Here is a 17,827-nt window from a genome sequence, read left to right as displayed (position 1 = left end):
GGCCCATGATCTTCCTCGGAATTCTCAGAAATTCGGACATCTCATCGATTACCTTCGGTACCCCTCTGTTGATCAAGTCAACTGTCGTGGAAAGAGCCGCCTGTCTGCTACCAACCAAGACCCTGGGGATGCATAATGACGTCGAATCATTGGACGAGGTTGAACACGCGCAGGGTGCGATAAGACACACTAAGCTGCCATGGGGAAGGTTGGTTGATCACGAGCTGCGAGCTTGGCTAAGGTGGACCAGGCAAAGGAGCTAGACTAGGGGTTGGTTCTGTCGATGTCGATGGGCTAGCTTGTTTATCGTCTTATGTACATAGCCAGAGTCGATTTGTGAGAGTGATCCATCGATTTTGAGTTGGAAACAGTACTGTATGTAGACTACAGTAAACTTTCTTTGTGTTCAGCTAACGGAACCTGAAAACCCATTCCTTCTTCCCCCGTAAAATAACAGGAGTCAATTGTGAGCCTTCACGATTTATCTGGCGCTCTCTGCCTTGATTCCTTCTTTGCGCAGTCTGTTGCGCTTTCTTGGAAAGCTCACTGCAGCTTGAGTAACATCATTTTACCAGAGACTTACTTGCTTGCTCGGAGACTCCGTCCATCTCTTTTCCCTCATCAACTCCCTCTCTCCCTCTCTCTTAACCTTGTCCAGAAAAGAAACAAATTCCAGCTCGTCTCAGTTGTGCTCATCTCAATTTTCAAACCCAACTGAGCACAGTCCAGTCCTGCCTATCCCGCTGCCCAATCCTTCGTCTCATCGCGATTCTTGGTTGCTTGGGCCGTTTTGATCATCGCGTCGCATCGTCTGTACGACTTTCTCGGCGCTGCATCGTGACATTGGCATGCTCGGCATTCCCTCTTTTTCTCAATTATAGAGATAGGTACAGCTTACGTCTGATCGCATTTGTGAGCTTGTTTCTTATTTATTGCCTTTCTCTTGTTTGTTCACCTTTTGCATCAAACAAAAGTTTCTTGTGATAAAAATCGCCTATTACTCGACCGTTGATTGCAGTACCACTGTTCTACTATGGATCCCTCGAGACGGGAGAGCTCGTCGACTGGGCATCAACTTGGCGACTCGTCTGGCAATGCATCTCCATCGGATACGCGTCATCCGCTTGCCCAGGCCGAATCTGCCGTCCTTCGCGAAGCAGAGGGCTTGTCAGAGAGCTTCCAGTCCACTGACACTGTGCGGCGGAGACCAGAGGGTTATGGTAGGTTCCATGCTCTATGCCTTTTCTTGGCGAGAGACCGGGGTTAATTTTAAATATTCCTAGGCTCGATAAGCGGTCCAGCTGCTTCAGGTTCAGCTCAACAATCAAAAGAGACATCTCAAGAGCGCAGCTCGGCTCGCGCTACCCAATCTTCGCGTCCTTTGAGAGGCCCCGAGAGAGTGCGATCCGTCACTCGACTACGAAAGCCACCAATGCCTCGACGCCCATCTTCGAACACGCCTTATCGCGGCGGTGTTTTCTCAGCCGATGACGATGTACACGAGGTAGAAGCCGATGCCGCCGAACGTCAACAATCATATCGTCGTAGACCTCAGCTCTCGACCCAACTCTCTCGAGTTCAATCGCACACGAATGAAGACGATGAAAATGACGACACCAACGACGATAATGGCGAATCGACCGAGAGCCCTGCTGAAGCACAAGCGGATGAAGAAGAGACTACTCCAGTCGAGGGCCAGGACGACTCAGATAGCGACGTCAGTGAAGCCGAGAGCTTCACCCTCAAGGACAGACAGCAGGCCATCAACCAGACTCACCCTTTCGGTATCCGTGTATGGAAGCCAGCATTGTACAAGAAGGATCGTTCAATTCAGAAGTTTGCACAAGCAGATATTCATTCTGCGCCTGGCGGAAGGGTGAGCAGCTGGCTTCTCGCTTTCAATTTGCTCTGGACCCTCCTATTTGGTTGGTGGTTGGCCTCGTTTGCAGCTATTGGCGCCATCGTATGCCTGCTCTTTTCTGCTGCTCCTAGTGGGAGAGAGTATGGAAGAGTTCTATGGGGTCTCGCAGGATATCTGTTCTACCCCTTTGGCAAGTTTGTCCGTCTGGAAAAGGACGAGACCTACATGGACGAGGACCAAGATGAAGGACGCAGCATTTCTGAATACGAGCAATGGCAAAGCGGAGACCTCGAGTACGGCCGATTGTTCTTTGGACCCGATCGTAATCGCTCGATTGTCGGACGCTCGAGAAGAAGTATCGATTCTGAGCCCAGCGAGACGGAGAGCTTGCTTGGACGTGGACGACGCGGTGAACCCGCGGAGCTCCCTCCCCGAATCAAGAGACGGCTTTTTGGACGTGGCCAGTGGAATATTGGCCGTGTCATCTTCTTCATCTTCTTCTACTGTCTCATTTCGCCTTCGCTCCTCCTTGTATCCGGTATCTGTTGGTTCTTGGTTTTCTGGATCCCCATGGGCAAGGCTACATTCTTGCTGTTTGACCACCTTCGAAGACATCCCCTGGCTTTGTCTTTTGAGACCGATATTAGATATATCCGTGAAGACGATGGCCCGAGCTCTTCAGTCCTCCTCTGCACATACCGCGCTGTAGGAACTCGATACTGGAAGTACACTGTTGATGGTACCAATATCTTCCTCATCAACCTCATGGTTGTCGTCGTCTTTGTTATCGCCGATTGGATTGTCCTTGAGGGCATCTTCCATGTTGAAGGATTCATTACATCTCCGGCTTTCCTCTTCTGTGCTGGACTCCTTTCTATCATCCCTCTGGCTTACTTCATCGGGCAAGCTGTTGCATCTATCTCAGCTCAGTCTTCGATGGGTGTGGGTGCTGCCATCAACGCTTTCTTCGCAACTGTTGTCGAAGTGTTCCTCTACTGTGTTGCCCTTACTCAAGGTAAGGGACAGCTCGTCGAGGGAAGTATTGTGGGAAGTATTTTCGCAGGTATCCTTTTCTTGCCAGGTATTTCCATGTGCTTCGGTGCTATCAAGCGAAAGACGCAGCGCTTCAACGCCAGGTCTGCGGGTGTGACCTCGACAATGTTGCTGTTCGCTATTGTTGGCGCCTTTGGCCCTACTCTGTTTTATCAGATTTACGGAACCCACGAGCTCAACTGCATGGACTGTGAGGACTACAACACCGGCGAAAACAGAGACTGTCGACGCTGCTACTTTAGCCAAGCTCCTTCACTTAGTGACAGGTTCTACTTGGAGGCTGTTCGTCCTTACTGTTACATGGCAGCAGCCATGTTGTTCTTCTCATACTTGATTGGTCTATGGTTCACTCTCCGAACTCACGCTGCTGTCATTTGGAATGCCGAGGTTGAGGAGAAGCGACACGAAGAGCATATGCATTCGTCCAGTCTTCGAACTTCTCAAGTTCACAGCCATCCTCATACTCACTCTCAAAACACCGCTGAGACCAGTAGTGCTGATGTTCGCGATACTCAACTTTACAAGCGTATCCTGGGCCAGTCCCTTAAGCAGTCTGGTTACACAGAAGACCTCTCTCGCCAGAGCTCTACAACCGGACAGACCGCCCCTGCTAATGGCTCAGCTTCGACTCCCCATGTTGTGCCTCCTAAATCCAGCGGCGGTGAGCAGTCTCGCTCTGCTCTTCATGTTCCTGGTCTAAGCGATGCCGACAACAAGATCCTCCAACGTGAGGTGACTGAGATTGCTGCCGCGGCTGCGACGATTGCATCGCGCGAACGCATGTCGCGAAAGCCATCAACTGTGCCCCCCACTCATGCTCCGGGCGCTCGTCCTTCAGCGAGCCGTCAACACACCCACACGCATGCCGAGACTGAGGGCCCTGCTACCGAAGCTCACCAAGCACATGGCGGTCATGATGCGCCCAACTGGAGTCGTGCCAAGAGTGCCATCATCCTTCTCGGAGCAACCGTTTTGTATGCCATTATCGCTGAAATTCTGGTTGATACTGTGGATGTTGTTTTGGAAAGCTTCTCGATTGACCAAAAGTTCCTTGGTATTACCTTGTTCGCCCTTGTTCCCAACACTACTGAGTTTTTGGTAAATAGTTTTGTTCCCTATTTGACAGATAATTGCTAACCAGCTCTAGAACGCCATCTCCTTCGCTATGAACGGAAACATCGCCCTTTCCATGGAGATTGGTTCGGCTTACGCTCTGCAAGTGTGTTTGCTCCAGATCCCTGCGCTCGTCTTCTACTCGGCCTTCTGGCCAGGTGTCCCCGAGGGTGGTGACCCGGCGTTGTATACTTTCTCGCTTCTCTTCCCCCAGTGGGATCTAGTCACGGTCATTCTGTGCGTTTTCTTGTTAAGCTACATGTACGGTGAAGGAAAGAGTAACTACTTCAAGGGTAGCATTCTTATGTTGACCTACTTGGTTGTCGTCATTGGCTATTACTTCAGTGGATATACGGATGATGCTATGGGCATGGAGCGATTCGATGTCATGGGAGCTGATGGTAAATACCAGAGCTACAAGACGATCGGTAGATCAACGAGGGGCATGGCATTCCCAGCATGAGTTGCTGGTTGGTGAGAAAGGGGTTGAGTAGTTGTTTGGGGAGAATGTGCATTTACATGGACTGTTAATACTGGACGAACATACACTACATCATACATAGTACATTCGATGAGCCCTTGATTCGAGGGTCTGCATTGTTTGGTGTTTACATTTCAAGAGGTTAATTGTCTTATGGTGGGCTACTGAGTTATGAGCATTGGGAATGCGATGGATTTCATTATGGACTGGTCATTGTAAGGTGTTAACATCTGGATTTAGTCTTTCCTCACCATTGTCATTCTATCACAATAACCTTCAGCTCGGGTGACAACGTGATTAAATCAAAGATATGTTATTGATATTGACAAAGGCCTATTATATGTATGACCAGACAAGATATGTAAAGATACTATGTACAAAGAAGTGACATGCTGCCAGATGTGATATTATATCAACCCCTCATCTCAAACAAGGTGTTTCGTTTAGGCCATGCCGAAGCCAGCGGAGGTCATGACGCTCTTGGCGCTGTTGTAGTCAGAAGCACTAGCAATGGTCTTGCCCTTGAAGTTGCTGAGGAAGCCAGTGTTGGTGCCACCGAGAGTACCAGAGCTGCCGAAGCCGTTGAGCTGACAGTTGCGGCCAAGAGAAGCGGCACAAGCAGAGCCAGAGGTAGGAACACCGAAGAGCTGGCCCTGGTAACCCTTGGAGTCAACGGGGTACTTGACGTTCTGGAAGATGTTACCCTCAGCGAGGACAGAGCCAGAGTCGATCTCGAAAGCGTGGTCAGGGACATCGTGGAAGAAGTTGTTGACGGCGTGGAGGAGAGTGTTGCCGGAGACCTTGGGGCCACGGCCGGAAACTCGGTAGACGTAGTTGTTCTTGAAGGTGACGAGATCGTTGGAGCCGGCGAAGTAGAGACCCCAGTAGTGGTAGTTGTTGCAGCTAGCAGACCAGCTGGTGGTACCATCAATCTTGCTGTTGGAGATGGTGACACGGTTGCAGGCGTTGTTTCCGAGGACAATGTGCTGACGACCGATGAGAGAAGTGGTAACATGGTCGATCCAGACGTTGTCAGTGTTGTCGAGGGTAATGGCATCACCACCCCAGACGTATTGAGGGTTAAGCTCAGTGATGTGAACATTCTGGATGATGACGTTCTTGGAACCAACGATTCGGAGACCCTTACCGCGGATGACTCCCTTGGAGCCAACGCCGATCAGGGACTTGTTGGAGCCAACCTTGATACCCAGAATACCGGCCTTGTCATACTTGACGTTGACCTTGGGGGCGTTGGGCTGGTAGTTGCCACACCAGTTGTTCTGATTGATGGCAGTCTGGCACTTGGATCCAGTTCCCCAGGGAGCACAACCAGTCTCGCTAGCGGTACCCTCGGTGCCGATAAAGTTGATGGTGCGGTCGAGGTAGATAACTCGGGCGGAGGAGTCGCCGAGGTAGGAGACGAGCTCAGCGGCGGTCTTGGGGTAGACGGCTCCAGCGTTGCCTCCTCCTGTGGTGGAGGAACCGAAACCTTCGGCGCGGGTGGGAAGAGCGCCGAGGACGGAAGGGAGAGCGGCGGCGACCGCGAAGAGGGTCTGGAAGAGAGAAGGCATGTTGATATAGGGAGTGACAGTGGCAGTATGTTATGTGTAAGTGAGGACTGTAAGAAGAAACCAGAGACCCAGCTACTGGTTGTATGAGAAAGAATGAAGGAGAGAATACTGAGAAGCAAGTCAGAGAGAGAGTGAGATATCGTGAAGTTCATATACTGTCCATCTCAGTCCATCGTGTAAGCCAAGCAAGCCTGATCCTCCACCCTATGGAGTCTTGATAATTACAAGGTATCATACTAGCATCGGACAAAGCCCCCTTGGCAGACGGGAATTCGGCGAAGTTGACGATTGATTACAGCCTTATTTCGGGGTGTAATGCTTCATCGAGCCACGGACCCTCCCGGCCCATGTTGCCCTATTCGGAAGCGGTCCGGGATATGATTCGTGGGAATTCCGTCGATGTTTCGGCGCGGTGGGTTATCTGTAGAGCCCACGCCCCCCTATCCAATGTTAATATTCCCAGTGTCAGGGTGTTGTTCTTGGTTGGCCTTTTATTTAGATTGTGTACTCCGTAGAGATAAATGGATTATGGATGTAAGCAAGATGGGATGATTCTGAAATCATGATTCCGCGTATTCAGAGTGGAGCGCTTCGGTAGATGGGGCGTCCGGATCCGATGCGGTGGTTCGGCCGGCTAAAGGAGAGCCCAAGATGGAAGGTCCTTCATTTATCACTGTGCCAAGGGTTCTAATATGATTGATTAGTAGCTGCAACGTTAACTCTATGCATATCCGTAATGTCACTATCCGGAAGTATTCTAGAACTTAGATTTAGCCTCTTTGTGACAGGTACTCTAAACAAATAGTCTAAACAGCTATCTATCGATAGCTTACATTTTAGGGTGACATATCGTGCTTGACCATTCCACTTTCTTCAGGCCTCCGATTCACTAGCTGCTGATAAACAGAAACAAGTCCTGCGTTTTCAGCTCGGGCTTCTGGTGAGGTTTTGTTTGACAATCAGGTGGAAAAAGGAGGGGCGGTACTAGGCCCATGTGGTGATGGGGCTGTTCAAGCGTGGCTCATAGCTTCGTTCTTAGCTCTGTTGGTTCTTGACTCGTGAGTGTGTTTCATGTTGATGATTTTCTTTATCTAAGCTCTGGTGTTTTAGCCATTTGACTGAACATAAGCTTGTCTTTGGCTAAATTGCCCTGTTCGTCTACCATTTTTGGTATGCAAATGTCTGGTGTATATCTGTGAATATCTTCACCGTAGAGAATGGACTGAGAGCCAGCAGGTTGTTCATCAACTCTCGGGTAGGTTTTGTCTAAACACTAGAACGCACTTATTGCCATGGTCGATGAAGCCTCTGTAAGTCATCTCGAACATGAGTTTGCGTAGTCCAAGATATGGGTATATATTGCGTCTTTCTGAACCTGAAGCGATGGTATTGAAGTACAACTCACGACAGTAGCAAAAACTACACTCCGTACAACCCGATTTACACTTTCAACATTCTACTCTAGCAGCATGTCATCCCCATCTAATAATAAGAATTACCAACAGCAAAGTGCTCTGCCTAATCTTCCAACTGAGATTCTACTTGAGATTCTCGACAAGGATTATCTGGAATGGAAGGACTACTACAACCTTCGCCGTACATCATCTCGCCTATCCCACCTTGCTCGCGAGCCCATGTACCAGGGAGGAGACTATTGCGTCTTTCGAATGGCTTGCTTTCGTGGTGATCTTGATACGCTAGCTATTTGTGCTCAGCATGGCGCCGTGCCGACCCAGTGCAGTCGGAAGAGCCTGTCCGATGGTCCTTTGGGTCTCATTGAGCCGGGATACGGCCTGTACCGACGCAATACGGAAGACGACTACCAGGAGTGTTGGCATTGGAATATCTGGGGCGACGGATTTCACGGACCCGGCGACGTTGTTACACTAGGATTCTATGAAGGTAACTTTTCTGCAGAGAGATTCATCGAGGTTTGGCAATGGCTGTCGGACCAGGGGTGTGAACTCTTCACTTTTATGAAGCTACGCTCTCTGGTCCGCATGGGCTTTCCTTGCTTCTCGTTTGCTCTTCTATCTATGCTTCCGACCGCTACTGACAAAGCACATCATCAAGGTATCTGCGACGTCATCCATTTCCTCTACAGTAAGGGTTTGAGAATCCCTCATCCGGACAGGAGACTTTGGAGGAGAGGAACGTGGCCAGCTTATTTTCCTTTAGCCAGGGATAATCGCCCAAACATGCTGCAGGCTCTGCTGCAGACTAATTGCCCACCCTCCATTCTCGAGCTCTACTTGAGACAGGTCAACGATGAGGGTCTCGTTTTCGATCATTCGGAAGCATGGGATCCATACTTCAAGGGATTGGAAACTATCTCGCAACTTCTCTCCATCTTGTTTGATGACATGTTCGCTCCCTGGATCTACAAGGGTGACAGTACCCGTAGTATGAGCGATGATCTCCAAGCAAAGATCTGCTTACTGACTCAACATCAGGGCGCCAATGCTTTTGAGCTGTACATGCTTCGGGACATTCTCGCAGCTTTGCGAAAGATTGATGCCAGAAAGGAAAGCCAAGGTGGTCTTGACTTTGAGCGTGATGGAGTATGGTGCTGGTATGAACTATGCATGGCAGTTAGCTATATCTCTGATGAGGATGTTCGAAAGCGAACAGTGGATCTCCACTTCACCAGTCCTGGAGACGTACAGATGATTCACCCCTACCTCAGTAGAAGGTGGTTCCCTCCCAGCGAACTGGCGCATGCGAGGAGAACGGTCCTTGAGAAGAGAGCTCTTGAGTCTGGACAAAAGACCGAAGATATTGAGCTACATGGGCAGAGACCATCCACACGTAAGTGGGCTCAAATGCCCCTGGATGCTTGGGATTACATCCTCAACTGGCCATGACGATGATCGAGTGGTGGCAGGTCGTAAAGCAACTCGTCCGAAGTATTTCCTCCCAGCAGCAGTAACCAGTAACCGTAGGTCATTAGCTTTTGTAGTAGTATAAATTGAAAAAGAAAACGGTTGTATAAAACGCCCTGAAGTTCCCTACAAAGATAACCAGTAAATGGTTATTAAAGAGTCTGTGAAGTTTATGGTGAGAGTGCCCTAATTTAATTGGAAACCAGGGCGGGGGTGGGGGGGTGTTTATCACCATGCTTAAGAGTCCATTAGGACTCTATCTTGTAAAGTTCTTTTGTAAAGGAGGTTCTTATGTACGGGGCAATAGACTGAAGCGTTTGAGACATGGGTAGGTATCTATTGAGATTTGACTGATTCCCCTTTCACGCTTAGGCCACCTTTAAGCTGTCTATTGTGTGATTCGAGTACTTCTTTGTTGTAAAATGACATTGTTAGAGATGGTATAGCAACGATCGTGGCCATGTGCACATTTCTCTTTGTTTCTTTTCTCCTCCTTATTTAAACTTAGCAAAGACCAATTGAAGTACCGAGGTTGAATTTCGACAGTTATTGGAGAATTCGTGATGAAGAACAGTTGATATGAGTCTATCGAGGGGGCTGAAAAGCATCCACAAGCTTGGAGCTGGTCACCTAGAGTAGAGTGGAACGCAACTCCTGCATGGTATTCTCTGTCAACAGCAGTAGTAATTAGTAACTAGAAATGATGTGTTCAAAGTTTTGGAAGAACAGCCTCGATCAAAATTGAAAAGAAAGTTCTTGTTTCGGAAACCCCCGAGTTGCGCTGGTGAGTGAGTTTTTGGTATGCTAAGTTCTCAGCAACCGATTGTATTTATTCTATGAATACCTACAGATCAGAGACCATATTGTGAGCCCAATGGCCTTGTTCATAGGTAAGTTCAATAAGTCTGCTTCTTAGTACTTTCATGCAATTCTACAGAAGCGGGAAACGGACTAAGGAGCCTGAGATATGAGTATAAATTGAGAGTTGTGGACTGCTATCTCAAGCAATAGTAACTTGCAGAGACTTTACCCAAGCCAAAATCTTTGAGAAATTGACATCAAGCCTGCACACATTTACCTCCAAGTAGCAACATGCCGGTGATACGCAACACGAACCAAAGCCTTCGACCTCGACTGCCCCCTGAAATCATTCTACTCATAGCGGAAGATGATTCTCTTGAGTGGGAAGATCTCCGCAGACTTCGCCATGCATGTCCTGTCCTGTTTGATGAGCTTGGGTTCACGTTCCATGTTACTATCCGGTTGCAGAAGCCGTACTGAGACTATTACATTATTCGCAGATGTTCAAGCATGCTACGAAACCCCAAAGTCACCTTGGAGATCGATCTGGACGAAGGCGCCTGGAGCCAGGTCCCCCAACACTACAGGCCCCTTCTAATGGCCATGGTCGTGTTCTCCATCACTGGTGTACAGCTGGAGAAAGACCTCGAGGATCAAAGGGAGGGGCTGGCGAACAAGGAAGAAAGGTATCTCCTCCGCCATGGGTGTATGCCCGTTCGATCGTTGAAGGTAGTGCACTATCGACAGACTGAAAATACTCAGCAACAGTGAGGGATGAGATTACTGGAATGAATCGCCACAGACCAACAGACCACAGCTATGGATGGACAGCCTCTATTGTCGAGAATGGAACACCTCGAAGGACGATATGGGAAGGATGAACAGCGGAATTAGGAGGGTCAAACTATACTGATGGACAGTGTCCGCTGGAGCAAAAGATCTCCCAAAAGACGATCAATCCGAAGGAAGATGAAATCCAAGTTTTGCTGCGGGTTGAAAGGCGAAATTGTTGCTACATGATATGTCCTCAGGGGTTACAAATCGATTTTCTTACTTATCTTTAATGTTTCATGGGACTTCAGATGTAGCACCAAGTGAACTTCTAGCACACTGATTACTCTTTAAAACTCATGGTTAAGTCCTTCAAGATCACCAAGAAGTTAGTAGTTGCTTTAACCCTATGTGTAAAGCGACTGGCTGCCCTTGCACTTTCGGTACACGTCTCAGTCGTTCACTGTGTTCCTTTGAAAACTTCTCTGCAATACTAGACGAATTGTGAAATGTCCTTGTTATGGTTTATATCTATCAGTGGAGCATACGTGACGTGCCCGTTTTCTTTGTTTTCCAGTCCCAACAACAAACTGTAGACAGACGAGAACATTAGAAACAACACTTGAGTTCATGGTCGTTCTAACTCTTGGCCAAATCAATCAAAGTCAGATTCAAGAAGGGCTTGGCTCTTGACAACTGGAACAGGTCCCTTAACAGAACAGCCGGTCCTCTCACTGCCTCACGTCGAAAGACACAATGAGTCCATGTGTGACCAATGTCTAAAGTCTTTGATACTCTTTGTCTTTGTGTGCGCACCAGTTCAGATGGGATGAGGGTTCTGCAACTTCCTCCGTTCTACCCCCAGTCTTGCTGACCAGGCTTTCAACGGCAAGAGATGCAGATTACCATCGCGGTATTTGTTTGGTGATCAAGTTCCTTATCAACATGGGACTCGAGTTGCCATCTGATTTTCCACGGAGGATTGCTCGCGAGAAAGAAGACCGTTCGAAATACCGACCACTTCTCTACTCGGTTTGGGCTTCTCCGATGGAGATGGTGCTACAATCAGCTTGCCCGCCATTTCTATTCGAGGTCCACCTGAAGAGAGCGATCCTTGAACAGCAGCTACCTCCCAACCTTTTTAAGGGAAACACAGGGTATTACGACCTCAGGCAGCGATATACCACCATCGACGAATTGCTCAGTCTTCTTTTCGACGACTTTTTTTTTCGCCGTGGATATTCAAAGGAGAGAGCCCCAGCTACTTTGGCGATACCTTTGAGGCCAAGGTAAAATTGATGTGGGAGTATGACTTTATTAATAGCAAAGAGCAATCAGTCCTTAAAGATATCGCTAAGGCTCTACGGAGGGTGGAAGCAAGGCACGGAGAGAATGGAGGCCTCAACTTTGATCGCGATGGCACATGGTGCTGGCGTGAGCTTTGCACTTCAATCAGCTACATCTGTGGGGGTTACATCACAACCCCTGGAGATGTTTTGAGTGACACAGCATCTTGCTCAGGTAGACATGAGTTCCTTCGCCCCAGAGGGTGGGATCCTCCTGACGATATAGCCCGTTCCCGAACGTGGATCATCAAAGACATTCGGCATAAGCTTGATCCCTCCAGGTTCGAGGATAACACGGAAGCTGACTGGGTAAATATGCCTCTAGATGCTTGTAATGTTCTTCTGAGAGGGAAATTGACTGGCTGGGAGCTTACAAAGGGGGGTTGTCGCTATCTCATGACTTTTGAGGATAGTCCTACTCCTTGCCACGTAAGTGTACGTTGTCTTTATTTTGGTGTTTCAAGTAGTTTATGGAATTGAGGCGTCAGTTTGAGTTAGATTGTAACGAAATATGAATGAGAACTCATATAGTCTTTCCCTCTTACTATGTGACAAAATGCCACCTCAGTAGCGACCCGTCAGCACTTAATGCTCGGCTTGCTCTTCGTCCATTCATTTCTGCTATTCATACCAGATCCTGGTATGTCCAGCTACTCAATAATATAGCGAGAGAACAAATAACGGCTGGAAGCTGACCGATTTATATGTTCCTAGAACGATAGACACTTGATTAAGAACTAACGATGATCAGTTAGTTGAGATGGAGAAGAGTAACTGCTCCGGAGAGTGCAAGACTGAACAGAATCTCTATGCTGGATGTCGTCAATCTGCAGGCACTGATTTTATTGATCACATTCATACACATGCTTACATGAGGTCCGAGACGCCTTTTGTCCTCTTACATGTCATGCCGGTGTAAATTAAAGCAAACAAACAATCATGCAAACAAACAAACAAACAAACAAATAAATAAATAAATAAACCGTAAGATTCAGGGGTGACAAGACGAAAGCTCCCTGTTGATTAAAGTCGCTTGTCATGTTCAATGGCAAACAATCCTTTCTTCCTCAATTCAATCCTATAATGCAGTTGATGTAGCGAACAGCATTCATTGTCCCAGTTTCTCACTATGTTCCTGTCAAAAAGTGTTCGTCTTTGCGAGTATAAAGTGGCACTCATCTGCAGTATCAACTAGAGATCAAACCTCACTTACATGTTCTCATCACTTCAAGAAACCCGAACAGCATCTTCCTTCTCAGAAACCATCATCTCTAAAGTATTTCGTGCAACCACAGTTATGTCCTCACAACAAAACTCACCTACTTCCGCCTCGGGCTCTGGCTCTGGCCCTATCCCGCGCAACACTCTTCTCGGCCTGCCGGAAGAGCTTCAAGCTCTGATCGTCGACATAATCGACAAAGGCGGTGATACCAACGTGGACACTTTGTGTAGGCTGACCCTGACCTGCACGCATATGTACCGGATTGCCCGTTCGTATGTATTCCGCGCTAAAGACTTTAGAGTGTTTCGGCGGGCTGTTGAGTCGGCCTACGTGCCGATGATGCGTCTTTGTGAAGAACACGGCGCCGCACCGGTCGAAATAACCTGGCCTGTAAGACCGTCGTGGAGGGAGTATCGACCAATTGATGCTCTACTCCTCAACTTGGACGAGCGGCCAGATAGTCGGCGAAGCGAACAGCTGCAGAACAGAATTCGGGTAAGTGTCTACGAAGCTCTGAAGTGGCTCCTTGGGAAGGGTGCTGACGCGGAAGCGAACTTGGTAAGTGAATCGTTCAACGGTTTTCGTTACGAACGACTGGATATGGGTCTTGGACATATGCCCACACGACTCCTGAAGCAACTCCAAATTAGCATTGGTAGACCTGGAGTTGAAATGTACCTCAACATGATTGAGCTGTTGAGTAGCCATGGCTTTCCGAACCCAACTCGATCCAACGCCCTCGACAGCGTGTTAGCCACCGACGTGGTCCCGTTCTACCATGCGGCGTCTGACTGGGCGGACACGCACCCATACCCTTTTGTCGACGGTGCGATAACGGAGACTTATTTCACGGAGTCTCCGATAGACCTGGCACTCAAGTCGCACATCCCGCCTCGTCTGCTGGAGTTGATTTTGAAGGAGTACGCCAGTCGAGGTGTCAGCCTACTGACAGTGTACGACGAGTGTCCAGAAGGCCTCAAGAAGACCTGTAAGGGAAAGAGGCCTGGAAGGGATGATGACTGGGTGGGCGTTAGTTCCATTGGTACACTCATCGGAACTCTTCATGCTGATTTGCACAGCACATCGGCGACCCGTTGGAAGGCATCGTATCATGGAGAAGTCGCTGACATTTTCCGGCAGAAGCTCGACATCATGGTCGAGTACGAGATGGTTGACGTGGTTGAGGAGGCTCTGCTTAAGAGTATACTCGGGGCTCTGTACATCATCACAGCTCAAATTTCTGCGACAAGGCGCGGAAGGCCGGCGCAGTTCAAGCGCTCGTGGGTGACGCTATGTGAGGCAGTACGGCCCTATTGCACCAACGAGTACGATTTACTGTACGATATAAACGGCACAATTATTCGAAATGGACCTGGGCGTGTCCATGAGTTCGCTATTGATACTAGGTGGAATCCATGGTATATGTGGTTCGTGTGGTCTGATGCATGCAGACGTCTTAAGCTGACGAAACAGAAGATCAGTGAAACCGACTTCTCTGAGAATAGAAGGTTTTTCTGGCAGAAATGCCATGGGTATGAGATCGAGTTCATACTGGGGTATTTTGATCGTGATAAGGTCCAGCCTTGGTACGACATTGATGTGGACGAGTGGTGTCGGAAGATGCTGGAAGCTTTTACTAAGGACGGGGTTCGAACTGACTTGCAGGATGATGTTCGCAGCTGGTGTGAGTCCATGCAAGAAGAATATGATGAAGAATCAATCTACCTTGAATGGTGGAAGCAGCTCACGAGAACGTAATGAAAGGAGTTGTTTGGGCGAGAAATACTAGATCTAGCTGGTACGGGGTTAGCATTCGCGATGCTGGGGGACAAGTAGGATCAGGCGTTTTTGTTAGGTTTCGCCACGAACGAGCGCTGGACGCTCTTGAATTGATTGGATAAAAAAGTTTCATTGAAGCTATCACGAGTGATGATCAGAGGTTGATGTGATGTAACGATCAAGGTTGAGACAAGAGGGCACTAGACTAAAAGCAGCCCCCCACTGAACATTAGTAGCTTACGGTACTGAGACACCGCTTACGGGAGCGACGGGATCTACTGTACCTCAGCAAACAGAGCAAAAGTACAAGTAACTTTTGGTTCACAGCCCAAGGCTCTAGTCTAGTCTGTCTTGATTACCTTGGGTTCCATCGAAGGCAGACGAAGGAGGGGTCGGTTGGGTTGTGTTTGCCTCTGATCTTTCGTTTTCCCTTGGCCTTGCCTTGTTCTTTAATCAAGGTTGCTTTTTGCTATACCGACCTTTAGTTTTAGCTCTAACCTCTAGACTTATTTTCCCTTCCCTTTTCCCACTTTCTTTCCTTCTCTTTTCTTTCATCATCTGTCGGTATTCTTCAATGATATACCCTGTCCAGAAACATCTCCACTCTTTGCAAACATCCCTTCAACCAACAACACGCATACACCCACCCCCCATATCACTCACATAAAAGTACTGTATCAAGTAATCCCATGGATCGCGATATATCATGACAGACCAACAACTTCGAGACACCCCCACTGTCACTGCCACTTCTTCGCCCTCTTTCCTCACTGACTCTCCTCCTGCTGCAGCCCCCGCTGCTCCATCTTCCCCCGCTCCTCAGGCTGAGCTCATCCCCGCAGAGGACCCTGAGGTGCGTTGTGCCCTACCTAACCTCCCTCTCTTACATAAAGCGTCAAAACTTGTAGAGTAATAGTCATTGAGAATTAACATCTTGTGTCTTTTTTGCCGTGTTTGTAGGATACTTCCGATATTGACCGCTATGAAATTGACTCAGCACTTGGATCCGATGCGTGAGTTTAGTCCATATCTCGTATGTCTTGTTATTACGCTCAACTCACATATCCCGCTCAGTGCCAGTTTTATGTACCCGGACTCGGTGACGGCGAGCATTCTTGAGTACAGAACTATTCAGGGAAGAACATATCACAGCGATCGCTATGCTAGTGAATATGTTATGCCGAATGACGAGCAGCAGCTTCAATCGGTTGACATCTCTCATCACTACCTCACCATGCTGCTAGATAACAACCTCTTCTTGGCGCCCATACCGCCTCATGTTCAGAGAGTTCTCGATGTCGGAACTGGTTCTGGAATATGGGCAATGCAAGTTTCCCTTCCCACGTCTCTCTTCAATTGACTGACACGTCTTCAGAGACTTTGCAGATGCATATCCAAGTGCGCAAGTAATCGGCTCAGACCTCTCACCCACGCAGCCCGAATGGGTCCCTCCAAACGTTCACTTTGAGATCGCAGATGCAACTCTCACCTGGCCTTGGAAAGACAACTACTTTGACTTCATCCACATCCGCTACCTGTTTGGATCAGTCCAAGACTGGCCCGCCCTCTTTCAAGAAGCATATCGCTGCTGTGCACCCGGTGGCTGGGTCCAATCATGCGAGGCTGACATACACTTCTACTCCGATGACGGAACGACGGACAGCGAGCCTGCACTCCAGAAGTGGGCGGATCTGTACGAGAGAGGCGGCGCGGAAACGGGGAGGACGTTTTTTCTTCAGCAGGAGCGCTGCAGGAGAGAAGTATCACAGAGGCTGGCTTCACGGATGTCAGGATATTTGATTACAAGGTACGACGATGGATTTGTTTGAGGTGATACCTGCTAACGATGTTTGGGCTGCAGTTACCCGTGGGAGGATGGACCAATAATCGGGAAGCTCTCTGAGCTGGGCGAGTACGTCAGGTTGACTTTGGAAAACGATCTCGAGGGTATGTCTACGCCGTCGCATTTTCTCGTTCGCTTGCTGACTCGTCGTAGGATACACGCTGTATCTTTGGCATAACGTGCTGAACTGGCCGAGGATATAATACCCGCAGTTTCTTGCGGCGATGCGAAAAGTGATCGGTAATCGGAGGGTTCATGGATACATGATGGTGCGGTACGTTTACGCGCGGAAGCCATGAAACGACGAAGTATCAACGAATGAATGCGACGAGTGATGAGAACATTGGGCGGACGGGCGAGCACATAGAGCGCGAAGGTCGTGTGTACATGACAACCACGGAGTGCGTGGGTTTGTGTATCTCAGAGATCAAAGGCGTATTTCGGACAGGTCTCTTGGGAGAATATTTAATCGGGTAGTACATTTGGGAATAGACATGCACTCAAGCAAGACTTGTGCACATCAACGCAACGTGACGGCAGCGTTGGGCAGTGTTCCCTAGCCATCGCGCAAATGCTTTCAGTTACCACAGCAACACACGTAAACATCACAGCTTCTTCCTCACTCCCAGGGCAAGCCCCAGCAAGCAACGAAAAAGAGAAGTAGAAAACACGCCTGTCAGACGTCCATCAACACCCACCCCGACCGCGCGCCCGAAGGCAAGACCGCAATCAGGGTCGAGATCATCAAATACAACCATCTCTATACAGCCACCCGCAGCAAAGCAGGCGACCGCCATCCTTGCGGACAGATCGAGAGGACCAAAGGTATTCACTCTAGGGTGTCGAGGATATGCACTCATCAACCAGGGTGGGATCTGTGGCTCTTTTAGGGAACCAAGAGAAGGTCGAATACTATAGAAATGATTCTCTGAAGTATTGTCGACATGAAGAAGAAAAGAAGAAAAAAAGTCCAAAAGGTTGGAGGGAAGGCGCGCTTTTATAGAGAGGCTGTGGGGCGCGGGATCACCTGGGCTTCACCGCCTAAAAGTTGCTGGCAGAATTCTTTTTTTTTGAGCCGCAAAGTTTTGAGAGATGTGGAGATTC

The 17,827-nt window shown here is 48.7% G+C and overlaps 8 protein-coding genes across 12 annotated transcripts; 5 read left to right on the top strand and 3 right to left on the bottom strand.

Annotated features, from left to right (window-relative positions):
- Positions 1-33: 33 nt before the first annotated feature.
- Positions 34-6,180, top strand: FOXG_11097 (Ca2+:H+ antiporter). The gene is made up of 3 exons (XM_018390602.1): positions 34-1,220; positions 1,284-4,012; positions 4,062-6,180. Exons 1-3 carry the CDS (start codon positions 1,034-1,036, stop codon positions 4,488-4,490), a joined length of 3,345 nt encoding a protein of 1,114 aa, XP_018249099.1. The 5' UTR covers positions 34-1,033; the 3' UTR covers positions 4,491-6,180.
- FOXG_11096 (uncharacterized protein) lies at positions 4,804-6,601 on the bottom strand. Its single transcript, XM_018390601.1, has one exon. It carries the CDS (start codon positions 6,077-6,079, stop codon positions 4,952-4,954), a length of 1,128 nt encoding a protein of 375 aa, XP_018249098.1. The 5' UTR covers positions 6,080-6,601; the 3' UTR covers positions 4,804-4,951.
- Positions 6,602-7,548: 947 nt separating this feature from the next.
- FOXG_11095 (uncharacterized protein) lies at positions 7,549-8,943 on the top strand (the record flags this gene model as incomplete). The annotated part of the gene is made up of 1 exon (XM_018390600.1): positions 7,549-8,943. The coding sequence occupies one exon, from the start codon at positions 7,549-7,551 to the stop codon at positions 8,941-8,943; it is 1,395 nt and encodes a 464-aa protein (XP_018249097.1).
- Positions 8,944-10,053: 1,110 nt separating this feature from the next.
- Positions 10,054-10,533, top strand: FOXG_11094 (uncharacterized protein; the record flags this gene model as incomplete). The annotated part of the gene is made up of 2 exons (XM_018390599.1): positions 10,054-10,199; positions 10,263-10,533. 2 exons carry the CDS (start codon positions 10,054-10,056, stop codon positions 10,531-10,533), a joined length of 417 nt encoding a protein of 138 aa, XP_018249096.1.
- Positions 10,534-11,478: 945 nt separating this feature from the next.
- On the top strand, positions 11,479-12,798 carry FOXG_20452 (uncharacterized protein; the record flags this gene model as incomplete). The annotated part of the gene is made up of 3 exons (XM_018400734.1): positions 11,479-11,737; positions 11,782-12,308; positions 12,631-12,798. The coding sequence occupies 3 exons, from the start codon at positions 11,479-11,481 to the stop codon at positions 12,796-12,798; spliced, it is 954 nt and encodes a 317-aa protein (XP_018249095.1).
- Positions 12,799-13,194: 396 nt separating this feature from the next.
- On the bottom strand, positions 13,195-13,353 carry FOXG_20451 (uncharacterized protein; the record flags this gene model as incomplete). Its single annotated transcript, XM_018400733.1, has 1 exon — positions 13,195-13,353. The coding sequence occupies one exon, from the start codon at positions 13,351-13,353 to the stop codon at positions 13,195-13,197; it is 159 nt and encodes a 52-aa protein (XP_018249094.1).
- A 1,058-nt stretch (positions 13,354-14,411) lies between these two features.
- On the bottom strand, positions 14,412-14,795 carry FOXG_20450 (uncharacterized protein; the record flags this gene model as incomplete). The annotated part of the gene is made up of 1 exon (XM_018400732.1): positions 14,412-14,795. The coding sequence occupies one exon, from the start codon at positions 14,793-14,795 to the stop codon at positions 14,412-14,414; it is 384 nt and encodes a 127-aa protein (XP_018249093.1).
- A 520-nt stretch (positions 14,796-15,315) lies between these two features.
- FOXG_11092 (uncharacterized protein) lies at positions 15,316-17,690 on the top strand. 5 transcript variants are annotated; one of them, XM_018390595.1, is made up of 6 exons: positions 15,316-15,733; positions 15,841-15,893; positions 15,955-16,206; positions 16,256-16,687; positions 16,742-16,827; positions 16,877-17,690. In XM_018390595.1, exons 1-6 carry the CDS (start codon positions 15,587-15,589, stop codon positions 16,924-16,926), a joined length of 1,020 nt encoding a protein of 339 aa, XP_018249089.1. In that variant the 5' UTR covers positions 15,316-15,586; the 3' UTR covers positions 16,927-17,690. The 5 variants fall into 5 exon arrangements, with proteins under 5 accessions (XP_018249089.1, XP_018249088.1, XP_018249090.1 ...); XM_018390594.1 differs by having other exon boundaries at positions 16,742-17,690; XM_018390596.1 differs by having other exon boundaries at positions 16,256-16,827.
- The last annotated feature ends 137 nt before the right edge of the window (positions 17,691-17,827 follow it).

Source organism: Fusarium oxysporum, chromosome 1 (genome assembly GCF_000149955.1).
Source record: "Fusarium oxysporum f. sp. lycopersici 4287 chromosome 1, whole genome shotgun sequence".
Taxonomy (NCBI): Eukaryota; Fungi; Ascomycota; class Sordariomycetes; order Hypocreales; family Nectriaceae; genus Fusarium; species Fusarium oxysporum.
The sequence above is the reverse complement of the archived record's forward strand: the minus strand, read 5'-3'. Positions and strand labels throughout refer to the sequence as shown.

Coding starts and splice junctions, on each gene's coding strand:
- FOXG_11092 (XM_018390594.1), top strand. CDS start 15,587: ATGACAGACCAACAACTTCGAGACACCCCCACTGTCACTGCCACTTCT. Junction 15,734..15,840: donor TCCCCGCAGAGGACCCTGAG/GTGCGTTGTGCC, acceptor CCGTGTTTGTAG/GATACTTCCGATATTGACCG. Junction 16,207..16,255: donor GGTTCTGGAATATGGGCAAT/GCAAGTTTCCCT, acceptor ACACGTCTTCAG/AGACTTTGCAGATGCATATC.
- FOXG_11096 (XM_018390601.1), bottom strand. CDS start 6,079: ATGCCTTCTCTCTTCCAGACCCTCTTCGCGGTCGCCGCCGCTCTCCCT.
- FOXG_11097 (XM_018390602.1), top strand. CDS start 1,034: ATGGATCCCTCGAGACGGGAGAGCTCGTCGACTGGGCATCAACTTGGC. Junction 1,221..1,283: donor GCGGAGACCAGAGGGTTATG/GTAGGTTCCATG, acceptor AAATATTCCTAG/GCTCGATAAGCGGTCCAGCT. Junction 4,013..4,061: donor CCAACACTACTGAGTTTTTG/GTAAATAGTTTT, acceptor AACCAGCTCTAG/AACGCCATCTCCTTCGCTAT.